The 26,224-nt window shown below is 40.7% G+C and overlaps 1 protein-coding gene across 1 annotated transcript; it reads left to right on the top strand.

The window, feature by feature from the left end:
* Nucleotides 1-1,873: 1,873 nt before the first annotated feature.
* LOC101612259 (vomeronasal type-1 receptor 4-like) lies at nt 1,874-9,448 on the top strand. The gene is made up of 2 exons (XM_045133297.1): nt 1,874-2,796; nt 9,310-9,448. Exons 1-2 carry the CDS (start codon nt 1,874-1,876, stop codon nt 9,446-9,448), a joined length of 1,062 nt encoding a protein of 353 aa, XP_044989232.1.
* The last annotated feature ends 16,776 nt before the right edge of the window (nt 9,449-26,224 follow it).

Here is a 26,224-nt window from a genome sequence, read left to right as displayed (position 1 = left end):
AGATACGGTCACATTCTTAGAGACAAATGCGCACGGAGAAAAGAATCCAACCTCAGGTCTCACCCTCTTGCAGGAACTCAGTAGGAACAGAAATGACTGACCCTGGAATTTCGTTTTTGAAGTTATTAGCAAAGGGATTCACTGTGATTTCCTTTGAAGGAAGAAGGGGCAGGGGGTTGTCTCAGTGACAAAAATGTGTGTGGTTTTGTTTCAGCGTTCAGTTTCTCTGCTTTTCTTTCTGGGGTCCTGTCACATTCTATTTAGTGAGATGGTATAATAACAGGCAGATTTCAGTGACTTATGGGACTGATCCTATAGTGTTTAGGAGGCTGGATTCAGTGTCCTGGATTTTCTGTCCACACATTACACGACTGACAACAGCATTCATTTCTACCCTGGAATCACATGTTCCAGTTGGCATAGTGACAGGCTTTCTGTCATCCTTGAGGACAGGAACAGAAACAAGAATTCAATTTCATAATTACATACATAAAAGCAGACTCTGAAAGATTCCCACTACAATGATCCCCATGAGGTTTCTCACCCATCAGCCAACTTAGTCTGACATAGTGAGGTTGAAATGTTTCCGTCTCTGCAGCATTGGATTCCAAGGGCACTGGCTGCTCAAGCAATTCAACCCTTTTCAATGATTGGTAGAAATGAATGTCTCAGATATTTTTGTGCTTTCAGGTAGTAAATAAAACACTAGCTATATTTATTATATTTCCTATAATTTAGAGAAGTTTTATACAGCAAAAATGGCTTTCTAGGCTTACAAAATAAAATTTTAGGGCAAGAGAGAAGGTTCAGCAGTTAAGGCTCTTTAATTTCCCAATACCCAAGGATAGGTAGATGTATAAGATGGCTCAAACAACTGAAGTTGGTTGGTAGTGGTGGCATGCACATTCTCTTTCCGTCTCTCTTGTCTTTTCTTGTCTTCTCTCGTCTTCTTTCTCTCTCTCTCTCTCTCTCTCTCTCTCTCTCTCTCTCTCTCTCCTTGCAAATAAATAAACAAAATTTTGAATAACCATTACATATCATGTATACAATCCAAATGTCATGCCTCTTTTTAATCAACACCATTACTAATCATTTAACTATCAAAATTATTATAATTTATCACTATTGTCTTTTAAAAAAAATAGTTATTTGGTTGCAAGAAAGAGAGAGAACTTTATCAGCATAAGTAGGAGGATAGCTGCGACTTCAAGGCCAGCCTAGAAGCTGAAAGTGAGTTCCAGGTCAGCCTGGGCTACAGTGAGACCCCACGTTAAAAAGGAAAAAGTAGAGAGTGAAACCCTATCTCAAAAAACAAACAAAAATGATGCTCAAGGAGTTTTTTTAAAAAATACTTAAGTAATAATTCATAAAAGGAGAAACAGCTTAAAATGAAATAGCTAGTATTTACCAAGAAAACAATCTTCTTTCCTATATTCTAAGGGTTGTTATTTCATTTGTTGCAGACACTTGTATTCAAGCAAATCAGTGCTGTTTTCCTATGGTGGCACTAAAAATCCTGATGCATATTTGCACTTATCATAAATCCCTCAAATTGACACTGTAGACAAGGTATTGTTAAATTGAAGTCAGATATTATTTGTAAAGCATGCTGAAAACCCTAGACACAGCATGAACAATATATGGTATATATTTCATGGCAATAACATGACTAATATCTATCTGAAAAATATCATCAGAAAACCTAGGAAATACTAAGGAACTTATGAGAAAATGTAAATTTATTATCACTGATTAATGGAAGTAATGTTTATAGGTGGCTGGAACATTTTACATGTCATAAGGGAAGCTGTCCTAATTGTCAGTGAAGAGTCCTGTGCCTCTGATACTGAGAGACACCTCAGGAAGCTGAAAGATGTCCCCCATAAACCTGACCATGGGGATCATGTTCCTGTCACAGACCTCACTGGGAGTCCTGGGGAACTGCGCCTGCCTTGGCTACTTTGTTCTCAATGACTTCATGGGGAGACGAGAGAAGCCCATAGATCTGATTGTCAAGCACCTGACCTGGGCCAACTTCATGGTTCTTCTCTTTAAAGGAATCCCCCAGACAATGGCTGCCTTTGGTATGACTTATTTTCTAGGAAATATTCTGTGTAAACTCATCTTTTATTTCCACAGAGTGGCCAGAGGAGTGTCCCTTGGTTCCACATCACTCTTGAGCGTCTTTCAGGTCATCACAATCAGCCCCAGCAATTCCAAGTGGGGACAGCTCAAGTTCAGAGCCCCCAAGGTCATTGGTTCCTCCTTGGGTCTGTGCTGGGCCCTGCAACTGCTGATAAATGCCGGCATTCCCACAGTTGTGACAGACACCTTGCAGACAAAAAATAGCACTGGATTTAGAGATTTTGTATATTGTATTACTGTAAATGTTCACAGTCTAACAATGACATTGTATGCAATCCTATTTGCCTCCATTGATGTTGTGTGTTTGGGAATCATGATATGGGCCAGTGTTTCCATGGTCCTTATGCTCACAAAGCACAGGAAGATGGTCCAAAACATTCACAGCTCCCTGTCTCCTTGGTCATCACCTGAGACCAGGGCCATCCAGAGCATCCTTGCCCTGGTGAGCAGCTTTGTGTTCTTAAATATGATCTCTGCCATCTTAGGTTTATGTCACCCTTTCTTTGATGTAACTAGTAGGTGGCTGGTCAATGCAAGTGTTGCAATGTCTGCATGCTTCCCAGCCTTCTGCCCCTTTCTGCTCCTCAGCCGGTACACCAAGGTTTCTAATTTCTGCTGGAATTTTTCATATGAAACCACACATGGCCTTTGGTTAGTGGGAGAGGTCTAAGAGGGATATTACTTGTCGATGCCATTCTTCCAGGTTATTATATTTCCCAAATGACCCACTCACATTAAACACCCATTATCGCCAGAATATACCCCTTACATCATTCTCCTATATAATTCACAACAGACAATAATTAAAGCAGTGTGCAAATGCACACGTGATTGTTATCAATAGTCTCCATGAAAAATGTTACAGTATTGATGAAACTTAAAGACTGTGCTGTTTGTATTTTTGAACAATCAATTTTGAATTTTCAGTCCAACATCTCTTATACTGACAAATGTTATGCACGTTCAACTAGTTTAACCTTCATTAAAAAGGGAAGAAAAGGGAAATTGAGTGTCAAAGTCATTCAGATAAAAGGAACCAAAAAAAAAAAAAATGGGCTAGAATCAGAGTGACCAGCAAAGTATCATTTTCTGGCAATTTATGGCCTTTCAATGATATGGGGAGTTTGTAATGAATTATGTTTCTCAAGTATTAATGTCTCAGGTATATATATGTACTATCTGGGTGTGGCAAAATTATTTTGTCATGCTCATATAATCATCCAGATATAGTACATTGAAAAACCAGTAAAGATATATGCATAAATACTATGGTGGTTTGAATATAAATGAAATATTCCCATCAGTGTTATATGTCCAGACTCTTAATCTAGAAATTGTGACTTGATTGAGGAACGTTGCGAAAAATCTGCCATGAAACATCCAGGGAGAATGTGTGACTGGGTCAAAATGAGAACTCATAGCCCTCCTGCCCTTTTTCTTCTCTTCTTTTTTCTCTTCTGTCTTCTCCTTTCTTCATCTCTCTCTCTCTCCCTCTCTCTTTTCCTCTTGTTCCTGAATTATATGACTATGATCAGTTCGCTCATGCAAACTGATTTTTTTTCTAACATTCAAAACTCTAGCCTCAGGCTGGAGAGATCACTTAGTGGTTAAGGAACTTGCCTACAAAATAGAAGGATCCATTTTTGACTCTCCAGACCGCAAAAAAGCCAGACACACAAGCTCGCGCTGTCTCTCTCTCCCTCCCTCCCTCCCTCAGTCCCTCTCTCTCTCTCTCTCCCTCTGTCTCTCTCTCTTTTCTCTCAGTCTCTCACATAAAAAAAGGCTAGTCTGTGGTCACAAAGAAAAGAAAACTCTATCCTCTGTAATTTTAAATCTAAATCAAGATTTTATTTCCTGATGATACATCTGTTCAAGTATTTTTGTCCTATCAATGAGTAAGCAATAAATATACAATTGACAATATTATAATGAAAATGTTATGGAATACCTTATTGACCTTGAAATTCACTTAGAGTGGTGTAATGGTCAATTTCACTGTCAAACTGATTGAATCTTGGCGTAATTAATGTGCATTACTCTGGGAAGGTCTGTGATGATATTTCCAGGATGCAATAGCTGAGGGGAGAGAAGACCCTCCCCTAGAGTGGGGAACATCTTCTGGGGACAGACCAGTTATAAATATACCCGAGGAAAAATCAGCACTGGTTGCTTGCCTGTGAGAGCACTTGTCTTGATGCTGCTGCTGCTAACCCATCCCTTGTCAATAGCAGAATCTAGCTCATCCAGGCTTCCCATGTTGGCTGAAAACCAGTCACTATCCACAAATCTAAGGCCTCAATCACTAGCATGAGACTGCTGAGAGATCTTGCTTTATGAACTGAGCATCAACTGGCTTCTCAGCAGCTCCACTGTGCACATAATTATCACCATTTGCCCTTAATGTGTAAGCCAGTGTAATAGTTGTATATACCATATATGTATATATGTAGTGAACCGTGACAAATATAGCATTCTGAAATTTATATAGCTAATTTAATTGAACTATGAATTAGCTGTACACTAACCTATTACAATAAAATAATTTAAAAATACCTGTGCATAATTTCCATTCATTAACCTAAAAAAGATGAGCAATGGTGTAAAACAATTAATATATTGACAAAATATATCTCTGCAGACCCACATGAGCTGTAATCAATTCTTCATCTTTTTGATGATTTATGTCAAGTATTTGGTCATAGTGAACAGAGTCTGACAAACGCAACTGGAAAACTTCAGGTTAAGTGAAATAAGCCATTGTCAGAAAGACAAGCATTGATGTTTTATCTCTCATATGGGTAATCTACAAAAAATATGAAAATACAAAAGGAAGTATCAGGGGAAAGGAAGGGGACCAGGTGGAATATAGATGGGGGAAAGAGAGCACAATGGGGATATAAGTATTATCAAAGTACATTATAAGTGTATGAAAATGAAACCATTATTTTGTACAGTTAAATTCACTAATTAAAAACAGTTATGAATGAAATAAAATGAGGGTCAATGCTGTAAAATGCCTCGATTCAGGTACGGTGATACCTCCAGAATCATTCTGTATGCATAGAATACATTAATAGCTTTTATGCTTCCAAAAGAACAGGGAGCTTCGTTTAGTCACACAAAAATTGCACTGAAGTTTTGATAAACGTGTTGAACTTATACTTTGTTTTGGTAAGATAGTCAGTTGCACAATATTAATTCTTCCTATCCATGACCATGTGATATTTCCATCTAGTTTCATTCTACACTCTTTCCTGAAATTTTCATTGCAGAGGTCTCTAGCTCCTTGGGTAGTCATACTGCAAGTCATTTCATTTCTTCAGGTTATTGCGAGGTTGGTTCTATGATTTCTTCCTCAACAGTTTGACATTTGTGCATAGGGATGCTTCTAATTTGGGGAGGGGTATATATTTATTTTGCTATTCTACTGCAAGGGCATATCATCTTGGTCATATTTGATAATGATGTGTTCCCACTTTCATCAGGGCTTTCATATTGGATGAGTATTGCTTGTGGAAGAAGGAGCTCTTTGCAGCAATTATGATGACCTTATTTTTGTCTTTGCGTCCATTTATGTGACCTGTTACATTGATTGATTTGTATAGAATGAAACATTCCTGTGTAACTTTGTATGAAAAATGCTCTTTGATTTTTTTTTTTTTTTTGTGTGTGTGTGTGTGTATGTGTGTCTGTGTGTGCATGTATACCTTCATGTGGTGTCCACGGGCCAACCATAGGTTTCTTCCTCATCAAAGCCATCCAATTTTTTAGAGACAGTATCAATCAAGGACCAGGAGTATATGAAGTGCAATGGAGTGGACTGAGTGTGAACCCCAGAGGTCTCTGCCTTCATTTCTATAGTTGAAACATGAAGCTTGAACTATTTCATTGAGAATGATTACACATATACTGTTTAGGATATTAGTTTGTGATTTTCTATTTTGGGGAGAATGTCTGTTGATAATATTAAGGTAACAACCATTAGTCCTTGGCTTCTCACCCACTTTGTTTTTGAGAGCACATAAGGAGTTTCAGAATTCTACAGATAGACTACTGTTCTTCAGAATAGCTTATTCTAGAGCCTTATCATACATAATTTAGATATTTTATTTACTTTTTTGAAAGAGATAGAGGAAGGTAAGAGAGAAAATGTGAGCAACAAGGGTACTAGCCAGTGAAAAGAAACTCCAGATGCATGAGCCACCTTTTGCATCCTTCCTTTTGTGGTCCTGGGGAACTGAACCTGCGATCTTTCTCTTTACCAGCAAGCTCGGTAACCACGAAGCATTCTGTCCAGCCCCAATCAGGCATTTTAGATTATAAGTTTGTGGACTAAACAGTTAGTGAGATTATGAAAACAATTTAATTTTGAATAAATTACCAAATAAGGCAAGGCGTTTTGTGACCTTGTAAAGGGATCACCATGCTTTACACTGAGGTAAATGTGACTCTTTGAGGAACAGAAGGCAGACTTACACACAGAGTATTGATCTGAAAACTGTCTACTCTGTAGCCCCTGGGAGCCATAAATATGGCACTTTATAGTACAAGATTTCATTGGAGATGCAAAACTAATTTGCCATGGACAGATATCAAGGAGCTTCATTTGTTCATGACCCTTAGAAATGCAGAACCTTGAAGCTAGAGAGATGTCTCAGCAGTTAAGAGACTTTCCTGTGAAGCCTAACAACTTCAGTTCAGTTCCCTAGTACCCATATTAATCCAAAGCACAAGGTGGTACATGCTTGTGCAGTTAGTTTGCAATGAATAGAGGCTCTGGAGTTCTCCCTCTCTCTGTCTCCCTGTCTGTCTCTCTCTCTCTTCTATCTCTTCCAAATAAATAAATTATAGTCCCTTTAAAAAGGTGTGCTTAACTTTCTCCAGTAGCAGGGTACCCCATGGTAAATATCAGCAATCACAATGACGAGGGCGCTCAGTGGAATGGGGCTGGGAGAAGGGAAAAGTTGGTACCAGCACATGATGTGTCCATGCAAAGTATGATCTCAATAAAAAAAAATCACAGAAGGAAAATATTATTATCAATATTAAAATGGATAAAAAGGTGAATGGAAAAAAGTCAGCACTATTTCAGAGTGTCTGTGAAATGCCCCACGCTGGCTCTGAGATGCAGTAGGTATCTGGCAAGAGTAGCACCGAGGCCCTGGGGGCTGAGAGCAGCACTCACCCACAGACAGCAAGGATATAGAGTTGTCGGCTCTATAACAGTGTGTAATCAAATTCAACCACCTACCAACATACAGGAAGAAAATGATTGACTTGGCCTCTAGGAAGTTACCTAACTTCCTGTGTTCAGTAGTAACCAAGTCTCCAGGAGCTAGGATGATTTTCCTCAGTTAGTGGATTTCACAAGCAAAGTGCCCAGGTCTTCTAATGCTGCATGTTCATGGAAGCGTCTTGATTCTGATCCTGAAAGTTAGATAACAAGCAGATAATTCAAATACTGAGTTTGAAGAGCTCTTCTATATTCATAGCTGAGCTTCAATTCCGAGGAAAAGTTGAATGGCCTGTGTGGCCTCAAATGCTGGGTCTAAAGAGCTCTTGTTGAAATGGTATTTAACCTCAGTGGGATTTGGGGATTTATTTCCCAGAACCAGTTGGTGGAGGTCTCTCTGATCCATGCAGTCTCATTCTTGACATCTCCATCTGTGCATTCCCTGAGCACCACCCATCTTTCCTCAACCTCACTGCTGCAGCCTGCATTCACTCCACTCCCTCCACAACCCAGGCACCATGTCCTTTCCTCAGACACTGCCACACACAGCACACGTCCTGCACACGTAGAATCCCTACTCTTCTGAGCACAGTGACCCACCTGTACCCTCTGTACTATGGTTCCTGCTTTCTCAGGCTAAGTGAGCCCATATCCTTAGATTCAGGCACCACCCAGGCCTGCTGCAGAGCCACCATCTTGCCCTGCCCCATTGAGCATCCAATGGAGAATATGCTGCTCCTGAAATACTGTGTTGTTGCCTTTGACAAATAACCTTCATTGAGTCCATAGAAAAACATTATTATTACCCACATATCATGAAGCTGTTAATCCTCCAAAACTAGTGCTTCAGGCTCTTATGTCCCCACATTCCTATTTGGAGTCTTCAAGAGAAGGGAAGATGGTTTAAATATACCAGCTGGGGCTGGAGGAATGGCCCACCAGTTAAGACATTTGTCCACAAAGCCAAAGGACCCACGTTCAATTTCCCAGGACCCACGTAAACCAGATGCACAAGAGGGTTCACATGTCTGGAGTTTGTTTGCAATGGCTGGAAACCCTGGCATGCTCATTCTCCCCACCCTCACCATCCCTCCCTCCAGCCTTCTCTTTCTCCCTCTTTGTCTCAATCACAGAATAATAAATTTTATAGATGTGCCAGTGGCATGGAAAAGTTTGCTAATAGAATGACCAGACTTCTTGACAGCAAAAAAACCCTGAAGGAGGGGAAAGTGTTGGGGGGGGGGGAATTAGCATAGTATATATTTTTATAATCATGGAAAATGGTAATAAAAAATTTTTAAAAAAAGCCCTGAAGGAAAGGAGGAGACCAGCAAGAAGAGTAGCTGTAGAGCCTCTTACAGCATTTACCTTGCAAGACCCACTACTGTTCCCTTCCTCTGGCTGTATATTCTACACATATCAGGAAACCCTGACATTCAAGACCTCTGTGGATGTCTCTCAGGGAGAGGTCCATGAGGATCCCACAGTGTTCAGTCACAAAGGCGACATGAATCTTGGAAAGTGGGTTCCAGAGCTGTTTTGACTGCCTTCCTGAAGAGGGAGACCTTGACTTTCTGTGCTGGATTTTTAGGATTTGTCTGTCCCTTCTGAAGTTCTGTCCTTCTGAAGCTCCTCCCACAGGTTATAGCCTGTTCCGATGATAACTAGAAACAGAACTTACAGTTGTCTGGCTACAAGAACTAAAAGTAAAGAGGTCCAGAATGACGTCACATTGCTCTGGACAGACCAAGCACAGCTTGGTTCAGGTTTTGGCAATCCTGGCCAGGTGTTCAGACATTGAAACCTGGAGAGGGAGGCTGAGGAGGAGGAGTAAAACCAAGGACCAGGAAACAACAACCACATGAAAACAGGAATCAGAGACTAAGGAAGAACTAAGAACACCGAACACTTAAATGTTTTGATGTTCCCAGGCTGAAGACTCTGGAAAAACTCCATGAAGAAGGGGCGCTTATTACAACTGCGTCGTTGTACAATCACTTCCTGAGAACAGGAAGACAGTCTTCACGCTGGTGTCTCTCCCAGACCCACAGGACTGTGAAGAGCGCCTGAGTGCTCTTGTGTGGAACGTGGTCATGGAGAACCCACACTATAGAGGGGAGCGAACTGTCTGGTTCAATGCTTATTAAAAAAAAAAAAAAGTTATTTATTCACTTATTTATTTTAGAGAGAGAGACAAAGAATTAAATAGAGATAAGGGGGCGAGAAATAATGGTCCAGGGCCTCTATCAACTGCTTATGAACTCCACATGCATGCACGTCTCAGTTCATCTGGCTTATGTATGTACTGAGTCATCGAGCCTTGGTCCTTAGGCTTTGCAGGCAAGCACCTTAACCACTGAGCCATCTGTCGAACCCCAAATTTTACTTAAATTTTTTGTGTATTTTTAATACATATTTGCGAGTGAAGACAGAGAAAGAGGCAGAGAGAGAAAATGGGCATGCCAGGGCCTCCAGCCACTGCAAATATACTCCAGATACATGTGCCACCTTCTGCATGTGACGTATGTGGGTCCTGAGGAATCGAGCCTACAGCCGGGAACCTTAGGCTTTCAGGAATCAGAGACTAAAGAAGAACTAAAAACAGGGAAAGCATAAATGTTTCAATGTTCCCAAGCTGAATATTCCAGAAAAGTTGGAGGAAGAAGAAGTGCTTATTACAAGCGTGTCCTTGTACAGTCACTTCCTAAGAACAGGAAGGGAGCTTTCACTCTGGCGTCTCTCCCAGGCCCGCAGGACTATGAGGAACCCGAGTGCTCTTACATGGAATGTGACCATAGAGAACCCACACATTAGAGGGCAGCAGAAGTATGTGGTGCAATGTCTATGTTTTAATTTTTTTTCCTTATTTATTTACTTGAGAGGGAAAGAGGCACACAGAGATTAAGGTGGGGGTATAATTAGCGCACAAGGAACTCTGGACACTGCCAGTGAATGCCAGATGCATGCTCCACACTGTCCATGTGATTATGTGGTACTGGGCATTGAATATAGATCCTTAGGTTTTGCAGGCAAACTTTAATTGCTAAGCTATCTCTCCAGCCCAATGTTTACTTTTAAATGAATGTAATTTCTGTACATAAGTATCAATCTCATTGATTAAAACCCACCAAAACCACAAGATTTCAAGACACTTCTCATGATAATTTTTATAATAAATTTGTCCATTTCATCTTCCCACCTGATGTACCTCCATTTAAACTACTATTTTCTATTTTAATTTTGTTTATTTACAAAATAGGAGAGAGAAAATGAGCGTGTCAGAGTATGTAGCCACTGGAAATGAACTGCAGATGCATGTTAACCATTTGCATCTGGCTTACGTGGGTTCTGGGGAAATGAACCTGGGACCTTAATTTTCCAAGCAAACACCTTAACCACTGAGCCATCTCTCAAGCCTTCTACCTGCTTTTGTCTACAGGAATTTCAGGATGTGTCTTTGAAATCACCCCTGATGAAATCTCCGCTCCTCTTTAAGATTGCTCCATTCTCTGTGTTCATCCCATGACTTCATTCATCTGGAGATTTACCAACTCCTCCTCCATGTTTATGATCCTTTATAGCTATACAATAAACCATGCATACTCTGCACAAATCCACAGCGCCCAGGCTGAGAATGACTGTGCATGTGACAGAACGTGCACTTTAATGTCAGCCCACCTGGAGTGATGACTACCTCTCAATTAAATGCTCAGTGATGTTAATTCTTCAGATCCATTCCATGCAGCTAGAGCTTCATGAACTTCATATTTGAGAAGTTTTAGCAACACCTAAGACATCTTTATAACTTTTGTCCTTAACTATTTTCCAACATTATGGTAACAATTATATCATACAATGTACCTTTTTGAGATAATAATGTGAAGGGTTTGTACTATCTCTTGTGATGTTCTAAAGTAAAATAAGAAAGCTACATATTCTTAAAATTTATATACCAGGGGCCTGGAGACATGTCTGAGCAGATAAGGTACTTGCCTGCATAGACTAATCACCCAGGTTCAGTTCCCAAATGTCCACCCTGACCTGCATGCAGAAAGTGGGGCACTTAGGTAACTATGCAGGAATCATTGTAATAAGCTCAAGATAACTCCAACTAAGTTTTTTTTTAAAAAAAAAAGTGGTTTATTTTTGTTTATTTATTTGAGAGTGACAGAGAAAGAGGCAGATAGAGAGAGAGAGAGAGAATGGGTGCTCCAGGGCTTCCAGCCACTGTAGACGAATTCCAGATTCATGTGCCCCCTTGTGCATCTGGCTAACGTGGGTACTGGGGAATTGAGCCTCAAACCGGGGTCCTTAGGATTCACAGGCAAGCACTTAACAACTAAGCCATCTCTCCAGCCCAATACCTCCAACTTCTATAATGGCAGTACTACAGAATTGAGGGAGACCATTTAATCCTTCTTTGATGAGAGTACAGAATAAAAATGTTTTTTTATTGGATCTTCCTTTGAATTTTTAATGGGATTTTTAATCCATGACCATACTGTAATGGTCATAATAATCTTCTTCTCTTTTCCTCCCTTTCAGCCCTCCCCTTGCATAGTAGTATTTCTTCTATTTTGATGTAACATGCTTTCTGCCATCCTCCATCCATTACATCAAAATGTTGATGCACTCAATATTAAGCAGGACTTGCGGAGGCCACGACATAATAGCAGAGGAAAGAAACTCTCAGTACTAGGAAGACATCTTAGAGTATACGACCTCTGAATGAATCATCTTTCAAAATTGTTACTTGAAAATGTCCTTCTTAGAAACACATATATGTTTTTTCCTCTTAAGTCTCTAATATCTCTTCTCTCTGCCCATCTATCTATCTACCTATCTATCTATCTATCTATCATCTATCTATCTATCTATCTCCATCTCTTCTTCCTACACCTGGACTTGCCCTTTGATTTTAGGAGAAACCTTATGGAGTGAATAGTAAAAAAAGATGAAGTGGAGGGCTGGAGAAATGGCTAAGCAGCTAAGCGCTTGCCTGTGAAACCTAAGGACCCAATTCGAGGCTCGAGTCCACAGGACCCATGTTAGCCAGATGCACATGGGGGCTCACACGTCTGGAGTTCATATGCAGTGGCTAGAGACCCTGGCACACACATTCTCTCTCTCTCTATCTGCCTCTTTTCTTCTCTTTCTCTCTCTCTCTCTCACTCTCTCTCTGTTGTCTGTCATTCTCAAATTAGTAAATAAAAATAAACAAAAAAAATTGAAAAAAAGATAAACTGGGGGCAGTTGTGAGGTACACATTTCCAGATGTCAGAATGCAAATGTCTGTCACTCTCAAATAAATAAAAATAAAATTTTTTTTAAAAAAAGAATACTCTTAATATTGTGGACAGGAGGTCATAATTCCTAAATATAATCATGAATTATGATGCTTTAATAATAATAATCTTAGAATATTGTGTGCTTTTTAGTTTGTCTTGAACGTGGGCTTGACTCTCCTTTCCCAGTAATTCTATAAAAAGACTCATTCCCTAGTTCTTTTGTAATACCCAATTCATCATCCCATATTTCAGTAAAGTATTTCTATGGGTTCTCCTGGATCACAGATTTAAGTGCTTTGAGATATCTTATCAGGAAAGCACATAATGTACAAAGAGTGTGTGCTCCCTTTGCAGAGACTTGCACCAAAATAACATTATGTCCTAATCACCCCTCGCCATCCAGGAGAACTGTTAGTGTCCATGGATGCAACAAAGTTTCTCTCACTAGTCTCAAAACTCATTTGGATATACTTATTTATCACTAGCAATTGTGTCTGGTAATTGGTAAAAGAGACAAAAGTTTTTGAGATTTGTTTAAGTTTCACAATTTGGTACTATCATTGTTGTACCAAGAAATCAGATAACCTCAGGTCAGGAGGGAAGAAATATCACAGGACTGTAAAGTACTTCTTAGATAACTTTTTCCTCTTCAACACTAATCCTCAGATTGTTGGGATTGGGCCGATCCCCTGACAAAAGACAGCATAGAGGTGGTTATTCATCAGTCCTGTACACAGAGGCACACAATGAAGTAGACTGTGTGTCAGGATGGAAAAATGCAAAACCTGGGAAGTGACATTTCAACAGAGTTTATACTGTCTCACAGACATGAGGACAATGTAGATCAAGGGGAGTTCATTACACGCGGCCTACACTTATGGTAGGTAAAGCTGAAGGTAAGAATCTCCACATGCATCTCTGTCCTCCAAAGTGTATCCTGTACATGAGCACCTCAGTTACCAGCTAGTGGTGTGAGTCAGTGTAGTGTAAGCTGCTGTACAGGTGACTTAAGGAGACGATTCTGTAGTTGGAATGTCAGGCCCTACTTATAGGAAAGTGGGGTGGTGAAAGTCACACCATTATGAAATCTGGTGTGGGATCATGGGCAGACACTCACTTCTTGAATAACAAGTATAAGACTCTAAATATTCATGAATCTAACAAAAACTTTATTTGATTTACAGGATGTTGATTGTCTCTACAGACAAGTGCTATCATCAAAAATGTTTCTACCTCTCAGAGTAATGGAGGTTGTCAGTGGAATATGTAGTGAAGTAGGTTATAGAAAGTAAAGTCACCTGCTATAGTTAGAAAATAGAATGATTCTAACATTTCCTATGATAAGTATCTTTTTTATTATTATTAATTCGTTTTGTACTCACTGAATACAGTCAATTTGGTTAGGAACATCCATGACCTACCTGCTCCCCTTGGCCCCTCCTTGTTGAGGTATATGGCTCATGCATTGTGCAGTTAGCCCACAGTTAAGGGTAGGATAAATGTATCTGCATATGATGACCCCACGTGTGACTCTGACATTCTTTCCCCCTCTTCTTATGCAAAATTTCCCTGAGCCATTTTGGGTTCATTTTTGGTCTGCTTCTATGATGAGGTGTTGGGACCTCTGGGTTTCTGGATCTCTGACTAGGTAGGAGTTGATTTTTCTCTGGGTTGATCTCCTTCACACTTGTACTGCTACCTGGTTCACCATAAAAACAGCCACCTTGCTTGTTTCACCAATTTTTCAGTTTCAGCTGGGGCCCTTTGGAGATATGATGGGTGGCTCTCTCCTTAGGATCTATATCTATCTGAAAAAGAGAAGCAGATTCTCCAATGGAGAGTAAGCACCAGACAAATGAAATAACCCTTACTTTTTTTATAGAAAACTTAATAGGTGTAGGCCCTCTTGTAGCCCACGATTGGTGGTAACTTGATAATGAAGAGCAGGCTTATGCTTGGATATAGTTTTGACTTGGTTCCCAGACCTAGCTATGGGTCCCATACCACTGATGGTATCAGTTAGCCAAATCAAGAGCAGTTGCTTCCCCACCATGGCTGTGTGCCACTATTGCACGTGTGTGAGCATCACAAGAGATTATTTCTTGCTAAGTAGGTTAGACCATGAGTTGCTTGGACAGATCTTGGTCAGTTTCCCCCAGTCACCCATGTAGCACCTTTTGGCACTAAATGCACTAACTGTGGGGCTGGCTATCTTACAGATTCCAGCCATGCCATTCCATTTTATGTGTCAGCCACATAAGGTGTCTTCAGCAGTAGGGTCTTACCACTAACTTTTGTGAGTCATCAATTACTTTGACAGAAATCTGTCTTTCTTTTAGGAAACCTTTTAAGTCTCTCTGATCAAAAGCTCCTTGTGGATGATCGGCACATGCTGGTACTGGGAGTTACAGGTCAGTGCCCACTAAAAAAAGGAAGAAAAAAGTAACTAATATAAAAGTGTTGGAGAGAGAGAGAGAGAGAGAGAGAGGGAGGGAGAGAGATAAGCTGTAGAAGATTAAGGTCAGTCTTCATCATACTATCTGTAGTGTCTTGTGGCTCAGGCCTTCCCTCTAAGGGCCTGGTGAAGGTTCAGCCATTTGGTCTGCATTTTAGGATGTAGAATTTCATGGTAACATGACAATTTGGGTCTATATATTTGTTTCCCACACCCTCCGTTTCCCTCCCCTCCCTCCCCACACATCCTATGGTCTAGTCCATCAGATGCTTGCTGGGTATGTAAGGAATCTTGGGTATATGCATGTTAGATGCTATGGATGAGTGCAAGTATGTGGAGACTTTTTTCTGTTATTGGGTAAGTTCCTGAGAATGATGTGTTCCAAGTTCAACCATTTTTCCTCAAATTTCATTGTGTCATTTTCTTCTTACTGCTTTGTAGAATTCCATTGCGTAGATATACCACGTCTTAGTTATCCATTCTTCTAGTTTATTCCAGCTCTTGGCTATTACGAATTGAGGCGCTACAGACATGGTGGTTGAGCAAATTTCTCTCTCCTGAGGCTTGGAGGATTTAGGGTAGATGCCCAGTAAGGGAATAACTGGGTCCGTTGGTATTTCTATAGTCAGCTTTTTCAGGAGTCTTCATACTGCTTTCCAAAGTGGTTGTACCATCCTACATTCCCACCAATAGTGGATGCGTGTTCCTACTTCTCCACATCCTCACCAGCATTTATTTTCACTTGATGTTTTGATGTTTGCTATCCTTACTGTGGTATGGTGGAATCTCATAGTTCTTTTAATTTGCATTTCCTTGATGATTAGAGATGATGAAACTTTTCTTAACTGTGTGTTTGCCATATCTATTTCTTCCTCTGTGAACTGCCTGTTCAGCTCTTTGCCCCATTTTATGAGTTGGTTGTTTGACTTTTTACTGTTTAGGTTTTTGAGTTCTTGGTAGATTCTAGAGATCAGGCCTCTGTCAGTTGGATAACCAGCAAATATTTTCTCCCATTTATGTGTAATCTATTGGCTTTGCTTATTGTATGCTTGTATCTAAGGAAACTCTTTATCTTCATATATTTCTAAAGGTTTGTACTTCTCTCTCTCTCTCTCTTTCTCTCTCTCTCTTTCTCTCTCTCTCTCTCTCTCTCTCTCTCTCTCTCTCTCTCTCTCTCTTTCTCTCTCTCTCTCTCTGCTTGGTCCTGTGAAGGCCGGCCAACTGTTTCTGCCATTATGGAACTTCCCCTGGATCTGTAAGCTTCAATAAATATTCCTTCCTTCATAACTGTACCTGGTCTATAAATTTATCTCAGCAAACCTAAAGCTGTCTGATGAGCTGAGATAAACCTGACCATGTGGATGTTAATCTTTTTTAACCTTTGTTTTTTTTAAAAAAAAAAATAGGCATAAACTTGATGCTTACAACTAAAGGTGTCTTCTGGAGTGGTAAGCCACATTTTATGGACTATTCAGATAAAAATTTAAAAATTCTAAGTGCAGACAGCATTAAACTTCAAGGCTTGGCTTATAAGCTTTCTAAGAGGGAAGAAAGACTACAGGGAACTTCACTGGAACTGAGCTACTGGCATAAGGGCTGGTTACGTCCTGCTGCCCAGACCCAGAGAGTTTAATCAAGGTTAAATTTGTAGTAGACTAATATACTTAGCTAGAGATATTAGATTAAGAGATTTAACTTTTTGTTTTGTTTTGGTTTGGTTTCTAGAGGTAAAATTCCCTATAAAGCCTCAGGGTGACCTAAACCTCATGGTAATCCTCCTACTTCCACCTCACCAAGTGCTGGGATTAAGGCGTGTGCAACCATGCCCAGCTGACACTTAAGATTTTAAGCTAAAGAGACCTCAAACAAGTTAAAATTACAAATACAAAAATTGAGTTTAAATTAAAAATCTTTAACTTATTTAATTTTACAAATCTTAATATCTTAAATTAATCAAAACTCTGGGGACCTTTAAAATTAAACCAAGTACAATTTATAATATATAATGGTTACAAATCTATTGAGAGCCAGGGGAGAAATTTGGTAATTTATATAGATGGCATCCCTCCTGGCAGCATATGCCCAACCCTCCCCTACTGGGAAATGCCAGGCAATCCACTTCCTGGGATACTGCCACGTGGCACACTTAGACTGACCCAGTTGGGGATAGGGAAAAAGTCCGTCCTCTCATGGTGAGTGAGCTCACTAACCATTTCCCACGCCTACTGGGCATCGACACATGCCGGAGAAAGCTCTAAACATACTATTCATCATATATTTCAATATTTGTCATGCTTGGGCTGCCTTATCAAATTAAAACAGATAATGGCCCCAACTTGGTAAGCAAGGCTTTTGTAGATTTTCTCCAGACCTGGAAAATCTCACATTCCACAGACATTCCATACAACCCCCAGGGCCAGGTTATCATTCAAAGATATAATCAAACCGTCAAGTCTCAATTACAAAAACGAAAGGGAAAATCCTTACCCCCACACAACCAACTAAAAAAGGCCTTATTTACCTTAATTTTTTAAATTTTTCTAACAATTTATAATGTGTGATGGTTATAAATCTATTGGGCTCCAGGGCCGGAATGTGATAATTTAAATCAATGGCCCCCAATATTTTCAATTGTTTATCTTAAGGTGTGATGGAGGGTTTCAGATTTCAATCTAAAGATATACAAAGTGTGCCTAGCAGGAGTTCCTGAAGTGTACTGTGGCTTTAGGCTTTAGGCTTGTACTTTTAATGTCTAACTATCCTTCATACTCACAGCTTTAAAGTAGCTCCAGAAAAATGCAAACTATACCTCTCTTTAAGATCTTGGGCTTGATACTTACCATAAATACAGTTTCACCTGTTACACGCTCTATCTAATAGAATGAAAAGTTAAAACTCATCTGGAGTGTCATATAGATTTTCAATGGATTTGTGTTACTTCTAAAAAATATAATAACAGCTAACAGCATTGGGAAAATACATTTAAGAGATATTTGGCACAACGATAATATTTCCTTAGATCTGATTCAGTTACATTCAGAGATTTTGTCTTCACAAAATAATCAGCTTATTTTTGATACAGCTAAAGCTGCTAATGACTTAATATCTACTTTTAAGTCTGCCTTGCCTGGATGGAATTCTCTCACTTCTTGGATAGAAAGCTTTGCTAATACAGGTGTTTGTCTTTTGCTCATTTTGTGTCTTCTGCCCATACTCGTTAAATGCCTTTTAAGATCTTTTATGGATTTCCAAACAGAAATACATGGGATCCAGCTACGGACACGACCCCGGCTTCCTGAAACATTATCTTAAAGACCCTACAGAGGCTGGTAGTCAACGATGGGTAAGATTCTCTCAAGTTTGGTCAACCTAAGACAGGGCATGAATGATGGAATTCATGTACCAATGACGGGTGAGGCCCAAATATCATAGAGGACAACCTAAGACAGACACAGTCTTTCTACAGCAAGGCCCGGAGGGGCCCAGTTCATAAATAATAAATAAAAAAGGGGAAATTATCTAAAGCCATTTGTCTGGCCTTGTATCCATAGCTCTAGGGCATTTGACAGCAAGACTTTAGCACCTACATGTAAACAAGATTATAAACAATCAGTGTTACTGATAAGAACTGGCCATTCCTTAATATTTATGTTTATATTATTAAGATCAAAGGGTTTGTTTGTTTCCCAACCTTTGTATTAAGAAGTGATTAAAGTACAAAAACTCTGTAACAAAAAGGAGGTTTTTGATAGAAACTTATGTAAAACTCATGGAATTTTTGTCCATGAAAAACTTTATCAAAAGAAAAACCCATCTGGGTACCAGCGAGAGACTTAAAATATCTGGGCCTCTCTGGATGCTTGTAGTACAGTTGCCCATATGACCTTAAAAAACTGCTCAGCCACCTTCCCCAACCCCATACAGATTTTCCCAATATTTCCTCTGGAGCTTGCATTTGGGCCCCACCCTCCCCTAACAATTCCAGTATAGATGTGGGATACATCCATCCTACCTTCTGTACTTTTAACACAACTGAGCCCAGCACTCAATGCTGCCTGCCTTCTGGAATGGCTTATGTCTGTGGAGGTGGGATGGCCTATAACTTTCTGCCCACCAATTGGATGGGCCTTTGTGCCCTAGCCACCTTAATCACAGATGTAGATATCATTTCTGGAAGCTAGATTCCCTGGCTGAGGTAGTCCTACAAAACAGGAGAGGATTAGACCTACTAACAGCCAAAAAGATAGGCATATGTTTGTTTTTACAGAAAAAAAAATGCCACTTTTACTCCAATAAATCAAAAATCATCCAGGACAAGATTAAGAAGCTCCCGAAATACTTGGAGAGGAGACAGCGTGACCTCCAGGACTACCCACTGCAGATGGGCCTACATGACTTCTTAGTTTCTAAGTTTCTACCTTCTCCCTATACCTGGTCCCCTCCTTCCCCTCCTCCTTATACTCAATGCCGGGCCTTGTATAATTAACAAAATTACACAATTAATTCACCTGTGGCTAGAGACAATAAAACTTCATCAGGTCGAGATACATTACCATAGGCTGGCAACTCAGGAATTAAGTTCCTCAGATGACCCGCTGCCACTTCCCCTGCCTTCCATGTGACCAATGATGGGTAAGATCCCCAGAGGGGGACAACCTAAGACAGGGGCCACATTAACTAATGCTCTTACAAAAACAAAAGGAGGAGATGTTGGGCTCAGAAAGGCCCAGGCATGAGGCCTAGTGGAACTTCCTGAGCCTAGCTAAAGTTTGGCGACCTGTCTCTGGCCAGCTAGGTCTCAGCAAGACGCCTAATGGCTTCTGGCCTGCCACCTCCATGTGGCAATTGTAATTACCATTCTAATAATTAAAGTTTACTATTGGCCTTTACCTCTTCCCCAATCCCAAAATCCCCGCCTTCATCCCCAACATGATATAGGCAACTGCTCAGAGTAATAAAGCAAGTTTTTTCTGTGAGTTCCTACATCAAAAAGATGCCTGACAGTGCGGTTTTTCTCTGGTGTCCAGGAGAGTTCTGAGTCATCTGATGCTCATCATCCTCCTCAGCCCCTAGGGAGGAACCAGCAGGCCTGGTTCTTCCCTCAGCACTACCTACCTGATCAGGAAGGACCCCATATATGGTTATCGAGTTTGTCCAGCACAATTTGTTGAAGATGCTGTCTTTTATCCAGCCTATATTGTCAAATATCAAGTAGCTAAAACTGCTTGACCCAAAGTCCGGGTCCTCAAGTCTATTCCATTGATCTACACTCCTGTTTTTATGCCAGTAACATGCTGGAGTGACCCATATCAAGATGGGTGATGTTTCCTCTTCATGCATCTGGGGAATCTGCAGCACCTCGTACTTCTTATGAGAGAAGTTTTAGCAACACCTAAGGCTTTTGGTTTCTTTGTTTGGTTGGTTTGTTTTTGTTATTTTTTCTTTTATGTTTTTCATTGTTGTTGTTTTGTTTGTTTCATTCTGTTTTGTTTGACATTTTACTTTTAAGGTAGTATATAGCTCTAGGCCAGACTGACCTGGAATTCATTATGTAGCTTCAGGGTTGCCTCAAACTCACAGTGATCCTTCAAGCTCTGCCTCCTGAGTGCTGGGATTAAAGGCATGTGCCACCATACCTGACCTCCTCGGATGTTTTCACATCATTTGTCTTTAGGTAACTTCCAACAGTACAATGACTCATATTTACTTATTACAACATTTATATCTGAGATCATACTTTGGAACATTTTTAATGCCACCTGACACTGACATGATTAAAAATTATATACAACATGCATTAACTTCATAACATCTGTCTACACAGCTAAGTTATTTATACTGTTATCCACATACTGCCCTTTGTTTTCTACTAAATTTACATTAGCAGACTTTTCATATATTGTAAATTACTATTGAGTACCACATTTGTGGATAAGATAATGGTCTACTGTTGCTGCATGCCTTTCCCTGCATAGAGGTGAATAAAAACACAGTCCCCCCAGAGAGGGTGCTTAGTACAGGCAAATAAAGGATCCCGTCTGTTGAAGTCAGGTTCACATTGCTGGCAGAAGACACCCTTCCCAGTGCAGCTTGTGGGAGGAAATGGTTTATTGTGCCTCACAGACTCAAAAGGAAGCTCCATGAGGCAAGGAGGAAGATGGCAGAAGAACAAGGTGGACATCGCCTCCTGGCCAACATCAGATGGACAACAGCAACAGGAGGGTGTCAACACTGGCAAGGGGAAGCTGTCTATAACACTCATGTGGCTCCCCAAATGATACCATGCCTCCAGGAGGAGCCAATGCCCAAATAGCCACCATCTGGGAACCTAGTATTCAGAATATATAAGTTTATTGGAGACACTGAAATCAAACCATCACACCATCCAAATATAGCTTACAAGACCAATGAATTAATTAAGATAAATTAAATTAAATAGGGGTGGGCAGAGTCTTGTTGTGACTTTTTGTGGGGATATGTGAACAAACACTAGCTTAGCACAGATATGATATCAACAAGAGAATTAAGAACTAGTTTTACCCATATAATCTGGTAAACCAATGAATGTTTTTGGGGTAGAGGCATTTACAGAAGCAAACATGAGCTGTAACATAAAGGGGCATGGGTAATGCTATAATAACAGGCACACCTCAGCATCAGTGCCGTTGCACAAAAGCCACAGTGGTGCACCCATGGGTCCCTATTGTGGGTATTTATATTGAAGTGGGACTCCTGAGCCCCAGAAATGGTTGGGTGTTTATACATTCTTAGGGAGATAGGGAGACAGCTTGTGAATCTTGTAACTTTCTAATCTTTCTGTGTCTCTAATGTGAACTTCCAGAGCCTGAAAGTTTAGTCAGCTTCCTGAGCCTCCCTTCTCCATGAGAAGGGAGTACATCCATTCGAGGAAATAGCTGCACACCAACTTTCATTCAGGAGTGTATGCAGCATTTGTGCAGCTAAACCACTGATGAAGAGTCCCCTGCAAGATCAGGAATTCAAAATTCTCATCCTTCAGTCAGAAGGGAGGAGTCTCCCTTAGGGGACCGTGTGTCCCAACAAGTGCACTCACCCCTTCTAGGAAGGAAAGAGCTATGGGTTCACATTAGGAGATTTTATGTGGGAAATCACAGCTGCTCTCAACTAATACCAGCAACTTCCTTGTCATGCCCAGAGGACAGACTTTCATAATATTACACGTCTTAATCTGAATCTCACAGCCTTCCTGCCATCTTCAGTGACACTCCCTGAGCTTTGGAGGGGGTCATGTAAACTCTTGGGAACTAAGGAAACCATGGAATTTGAAAGTTCATTTAAAAAAAACTTATTTTCTGGCTATGCATTTTTACTCTCATGACAGTGAATTTCCAGTCTTAACCCGATATGTAATATTCTGTTTTTACAACACATAGTATTATGGATCTTGCTGTGAGCAAAGCAACCTTGTGTCGATGTAAGAATTACCATGGAGCTAGCAGGCCACGTGCCAAAATGTCAATATTCACACATTTCTACTAAGTCAGTGCCTCCAGGCTTGTTTGAAAACATATCATGAGCCACCCAGTAATTAACCACGTTAGCCCAGGCTGAACTAGAATTCACTGTGTTGTCTCAGGGTGGCCTCAAACTCATGAAGATCCTCCTACCTCTCCCTCCAATGTACTGGGATTAAAGGTGTGTGCCACCATGCCAGGAACAGGATCAATTTTAAAATGGGAAAATTTGTTATGGACAGAAAGTTATTTAAACAATAATGTTTATACAAAATATCCTGAAACACGAAAATAGCAAAGGACAAATTTCCTTATAATTACCAGCAAAGGGACCTGAGTTGTTTGAGAATAAGTCTGGTGTTTTATGGTTTATAAGGCATTCTGTTGTGAGAAATAAGTAGATATTCCCAATCAGTGCACTGGGATATGGAGAATGGAGTTCCGACCTAATCGTGAGTCTTCACGGGGTGTCCATGGGCCTCCTTTCTAATCAGGAAAGTGGTCAGCATCCTCTTTGAGTGTCTGGCTGGGTGGCTGAGAATTTGGTTCTCACCTAAAAGCTTCTCAATAGGAAGAAAATAAAATCAAGAAAAATTTTAAAAGGCAGCTGACTCCCTATCATGAGATGCTCCTCCTCTCACCCATCAGCTAAGCTCCAGGGAAAGCCACAGAAGAATTGGCAAGCTGAGCAACAGGGCTGCTCCCATGGCAACAGTGCTTGACAACCTCTACCAGGTGATGACATAGAAACTGAGGACGCACAGAGTGTGCCAAAGCAGAAATCCAGAAGTGGCTCAGAACTCAACACCAAAGTAGACTTAAAACACACACACCAAGGCTCTGGGAATATTGTGGGACAGAGGGCAGGAAGCTTGTGAGAGCCACAGGGTGGAAAAAGGTATCCAGAGACACTGCCCCCCAACACACACAACCACTGACTGCTGCTCTCACAGCACACGACCCACACACCCATGGTGAATACCAACCACCCCAGGAGGAGGACTCTCAGTGGACTGGGAAGTAGGATGAGGGGAATTGTACCAGCATGCAATTTGTCCTTACAACATTTCTACTAAATGAAAAATAAAGGCGACCTTTGGGGTTAAGCGTGTCCAGCCTTCTTAGAGCCCCTCAGCTCTCCTTATCTGTCGGGTTCTTTATCTCACGTCCAGCTGGAGGCTTTCTGGCTTCTCTCTCCCAGGGCACTCGACATCAATGCCTAAATCTAAACATTCATTTTAGCCATTCCATTCTTCTTCTTTATGTATTTATTTATTTATTTGGTTTTTTGAGGTAGGGTCTCACTCTAGCCCAGGTTGACCTGGAATTCACTATGTAGTCTCAGTGTGGCCTTGAACTCAAGGTGATCCACCTATCTCTGCCTCCCAAGTGTTGGGATTAAAGGCATGTACCACCATGCCTGGCTGCGTTCCATTCTTAAGACAAGGAAAAAAGGCAAAGTCCCTGTCATGGAGTAGCTGAGGTTTAGTAAAGTGCAGAGAGTGACATTTTGCCTCTCAAGATCCCTTTCCTGAATACCTAGCAAGCTACGTACTATCTTCATCTAAGTAAACCCGCACACTACAAAGAGTTTAAAAGTTGTAACCAATGCAATTCCTAAGTGGACTTATTTTCCAGGCTCACACTTCCTTTGTAGTATATGCATATTTCTCAGGAAAAAAAAAAAAAAGGAATCGGGCCAATCTGAATAGCTCTGGTGTTTCTGTGTGTGCTTACAGCACACTAATCCTTTACATGTAGGTTAAATCACTAGTCACACCATGAAATATCTTTCACAAAAAAACAAAAGCCAAAAATTATTTGGGTCTTTTTCTCAGTCTTTTTGTCTTCTAATTTTCACAACCACACTGACTCCTGAAGAATTTTTGTTGTGGCTTTAGAGATGGCTCAGGGGATAAGATACTTGCTTACAAATCCTAATGGCCCAGATTTGACTCCCCATTGCCCATGTAAAGCCAATGCAGAAGGTGGTGTGTGCATCTGGAGTTTATTTGCAGCTGGTGGAGGTCCTGGCATGCCCATCATTTCCATCTGTCTCTCGTCTCTATCTCTTTTTCCGTACAAGTAAATAAAGGTTAAAAAAGTAAATTAAATAAAAGAATTTCCCTAAATAAATTGATTTAAGATAATGACCTCTCAAGTAGAAGTGAGTCCTTGGTGGAGAGGTCACTTCAGTCGCCCCCCAACAGAACAGACATGAATCCAATGGGGACTCTGAAGAGCTGAACCTGCTGTAACCCATGCTAGCCTTCACAGGTCCAGGTGCATCCCATGACCCACAGGAGCAAGTTGGGACTTCCTCTGGTGGCAGGAACGAGGGGAATGTCTCTGGTGCCAAGACACTCTCTGGAGCATACATCTGACTTCAACTTCTGTTACAGTGATAGGTAAGAGTCAATTAGAAGTCAGAGCATGGCCTTAGAACCAGAATAGGAAATGAGGGACATGAGCACTGGCCTGAACTAAGGCCTTGTGTAATCCCATTGTGAGCCTCACTGACCCAAGTAGATTGTTTCAAACCTTAGAGATTTGTATACCATTAAATAGGAAGAAGGAAGAAGAGAATATAAATCAAAGACAAAGTACCTCAAATGTCCTGAAAATATCAGACTAAGCTGGGTGTGGTGGTTCATGCATTTAGTCCTTGCATTCTGGAGGGAGGCAGAGGTAGGAGGTTCGCTTGATCTTGAGGTCACCATGAGAATACAGAGTGACTTCCAAGGCAACCTGGTCTACAGTGAGACCCTACCTCAAAAATAAAAAAGAAAAATCAGCGTAAACATTGCCAGGGGAAGAGGATATGTTCAGAAATAGGAACTTTGTGCGTAGATAGGACAACTGTGTTGACCATCACATATCCATGTCTCAAAATAAGTTCTTTCCCTGGGGGCCCTCTCCATGGGAGGGAATACATCCCTGTTAATGAAAACTTAAAACAGGGGTAGTCATGAGCCCTAGGGGTTTAACGTCTGTGGCTATCTGGCTAAATGTATATACTATGCTTATCAAACTGCCCAGTAAGCACTTCTCTTGATGTTCATATGTTTATATTAATGCTAACCTCACTTATGATAGAGAATCTTCTCTTTTCAGATAGGAGTGACCATACAATGACTCAGAAGGCATCATGGTGCTAGAAACAAGTATCCGGAGTGCTCAGTACTAAAATATCTCTATCACAACTTCAAAGTCTCAGGGTCTATTGAGGAAGAGGTGGTGGAAAGAAAGTAAGAGCCTCAGGAAGAGTAGGACTCCTTACAACATGCTCCCCCCAGACATAAATGGCGTGGATATCTGTGACCTCACAGTGCCTGATATTGCGTACACAAGACCATCATGTTAGGAGGAAAAGATCATGACATCAAAATAAAAGAGACTGATTGAGATTGTAGAGACTATGATCGAGAATGGAATTTCAAGGAGAAAGTGGGGGGAAGGGTGAATTACCATGGGGTATGTTTATAGTCATGTAAATTTTTAATTAAAAAAATTTTGAAAAAGAGACATGGCTGTAGAGATGCCTTAGTGGTAAAGGCTCTTGCCTGCAAAGCCAAAGGACCTTGGTTTCATTCCCCAGGACACACATAAG

Source organism: Jaculus jaculus, chromosome 14 (assembly GCF_020740685.1).
Source record: "Jaculus jaculus isolate mJacJac1 chromosome 14, mJacJac1.mat.Y.cur, whole genome shotgun sequence".
In the NCBI taxonomy this organism is placed as follows: Eukaryota; Metazoa; Chordata; class Mammalia; order Rodentia; family Dipodidae; genus Jaculus; species Jaculus jaculus.
Note: the sequence above shows the minus strand (reverse complement) of the source record. Positions and strands in the feature narration are given on the sequence as shown.

Coding starts and splice junctions, on each gene's coding strand:
- LOC101612259 (XM_045133297.1), top strand. CDS start 1,874: ATGTCCCCCATAAACCTGACCATGGGGATCATGTTCCTGTCACAGACC. Junction 2,797..9,309: donor GAAACCACACATGGCCTTTG/GTTAGTGGGAGA, acceptor TGATGTTCCCAG/GCTGAAGACTCTGGAAAAAC.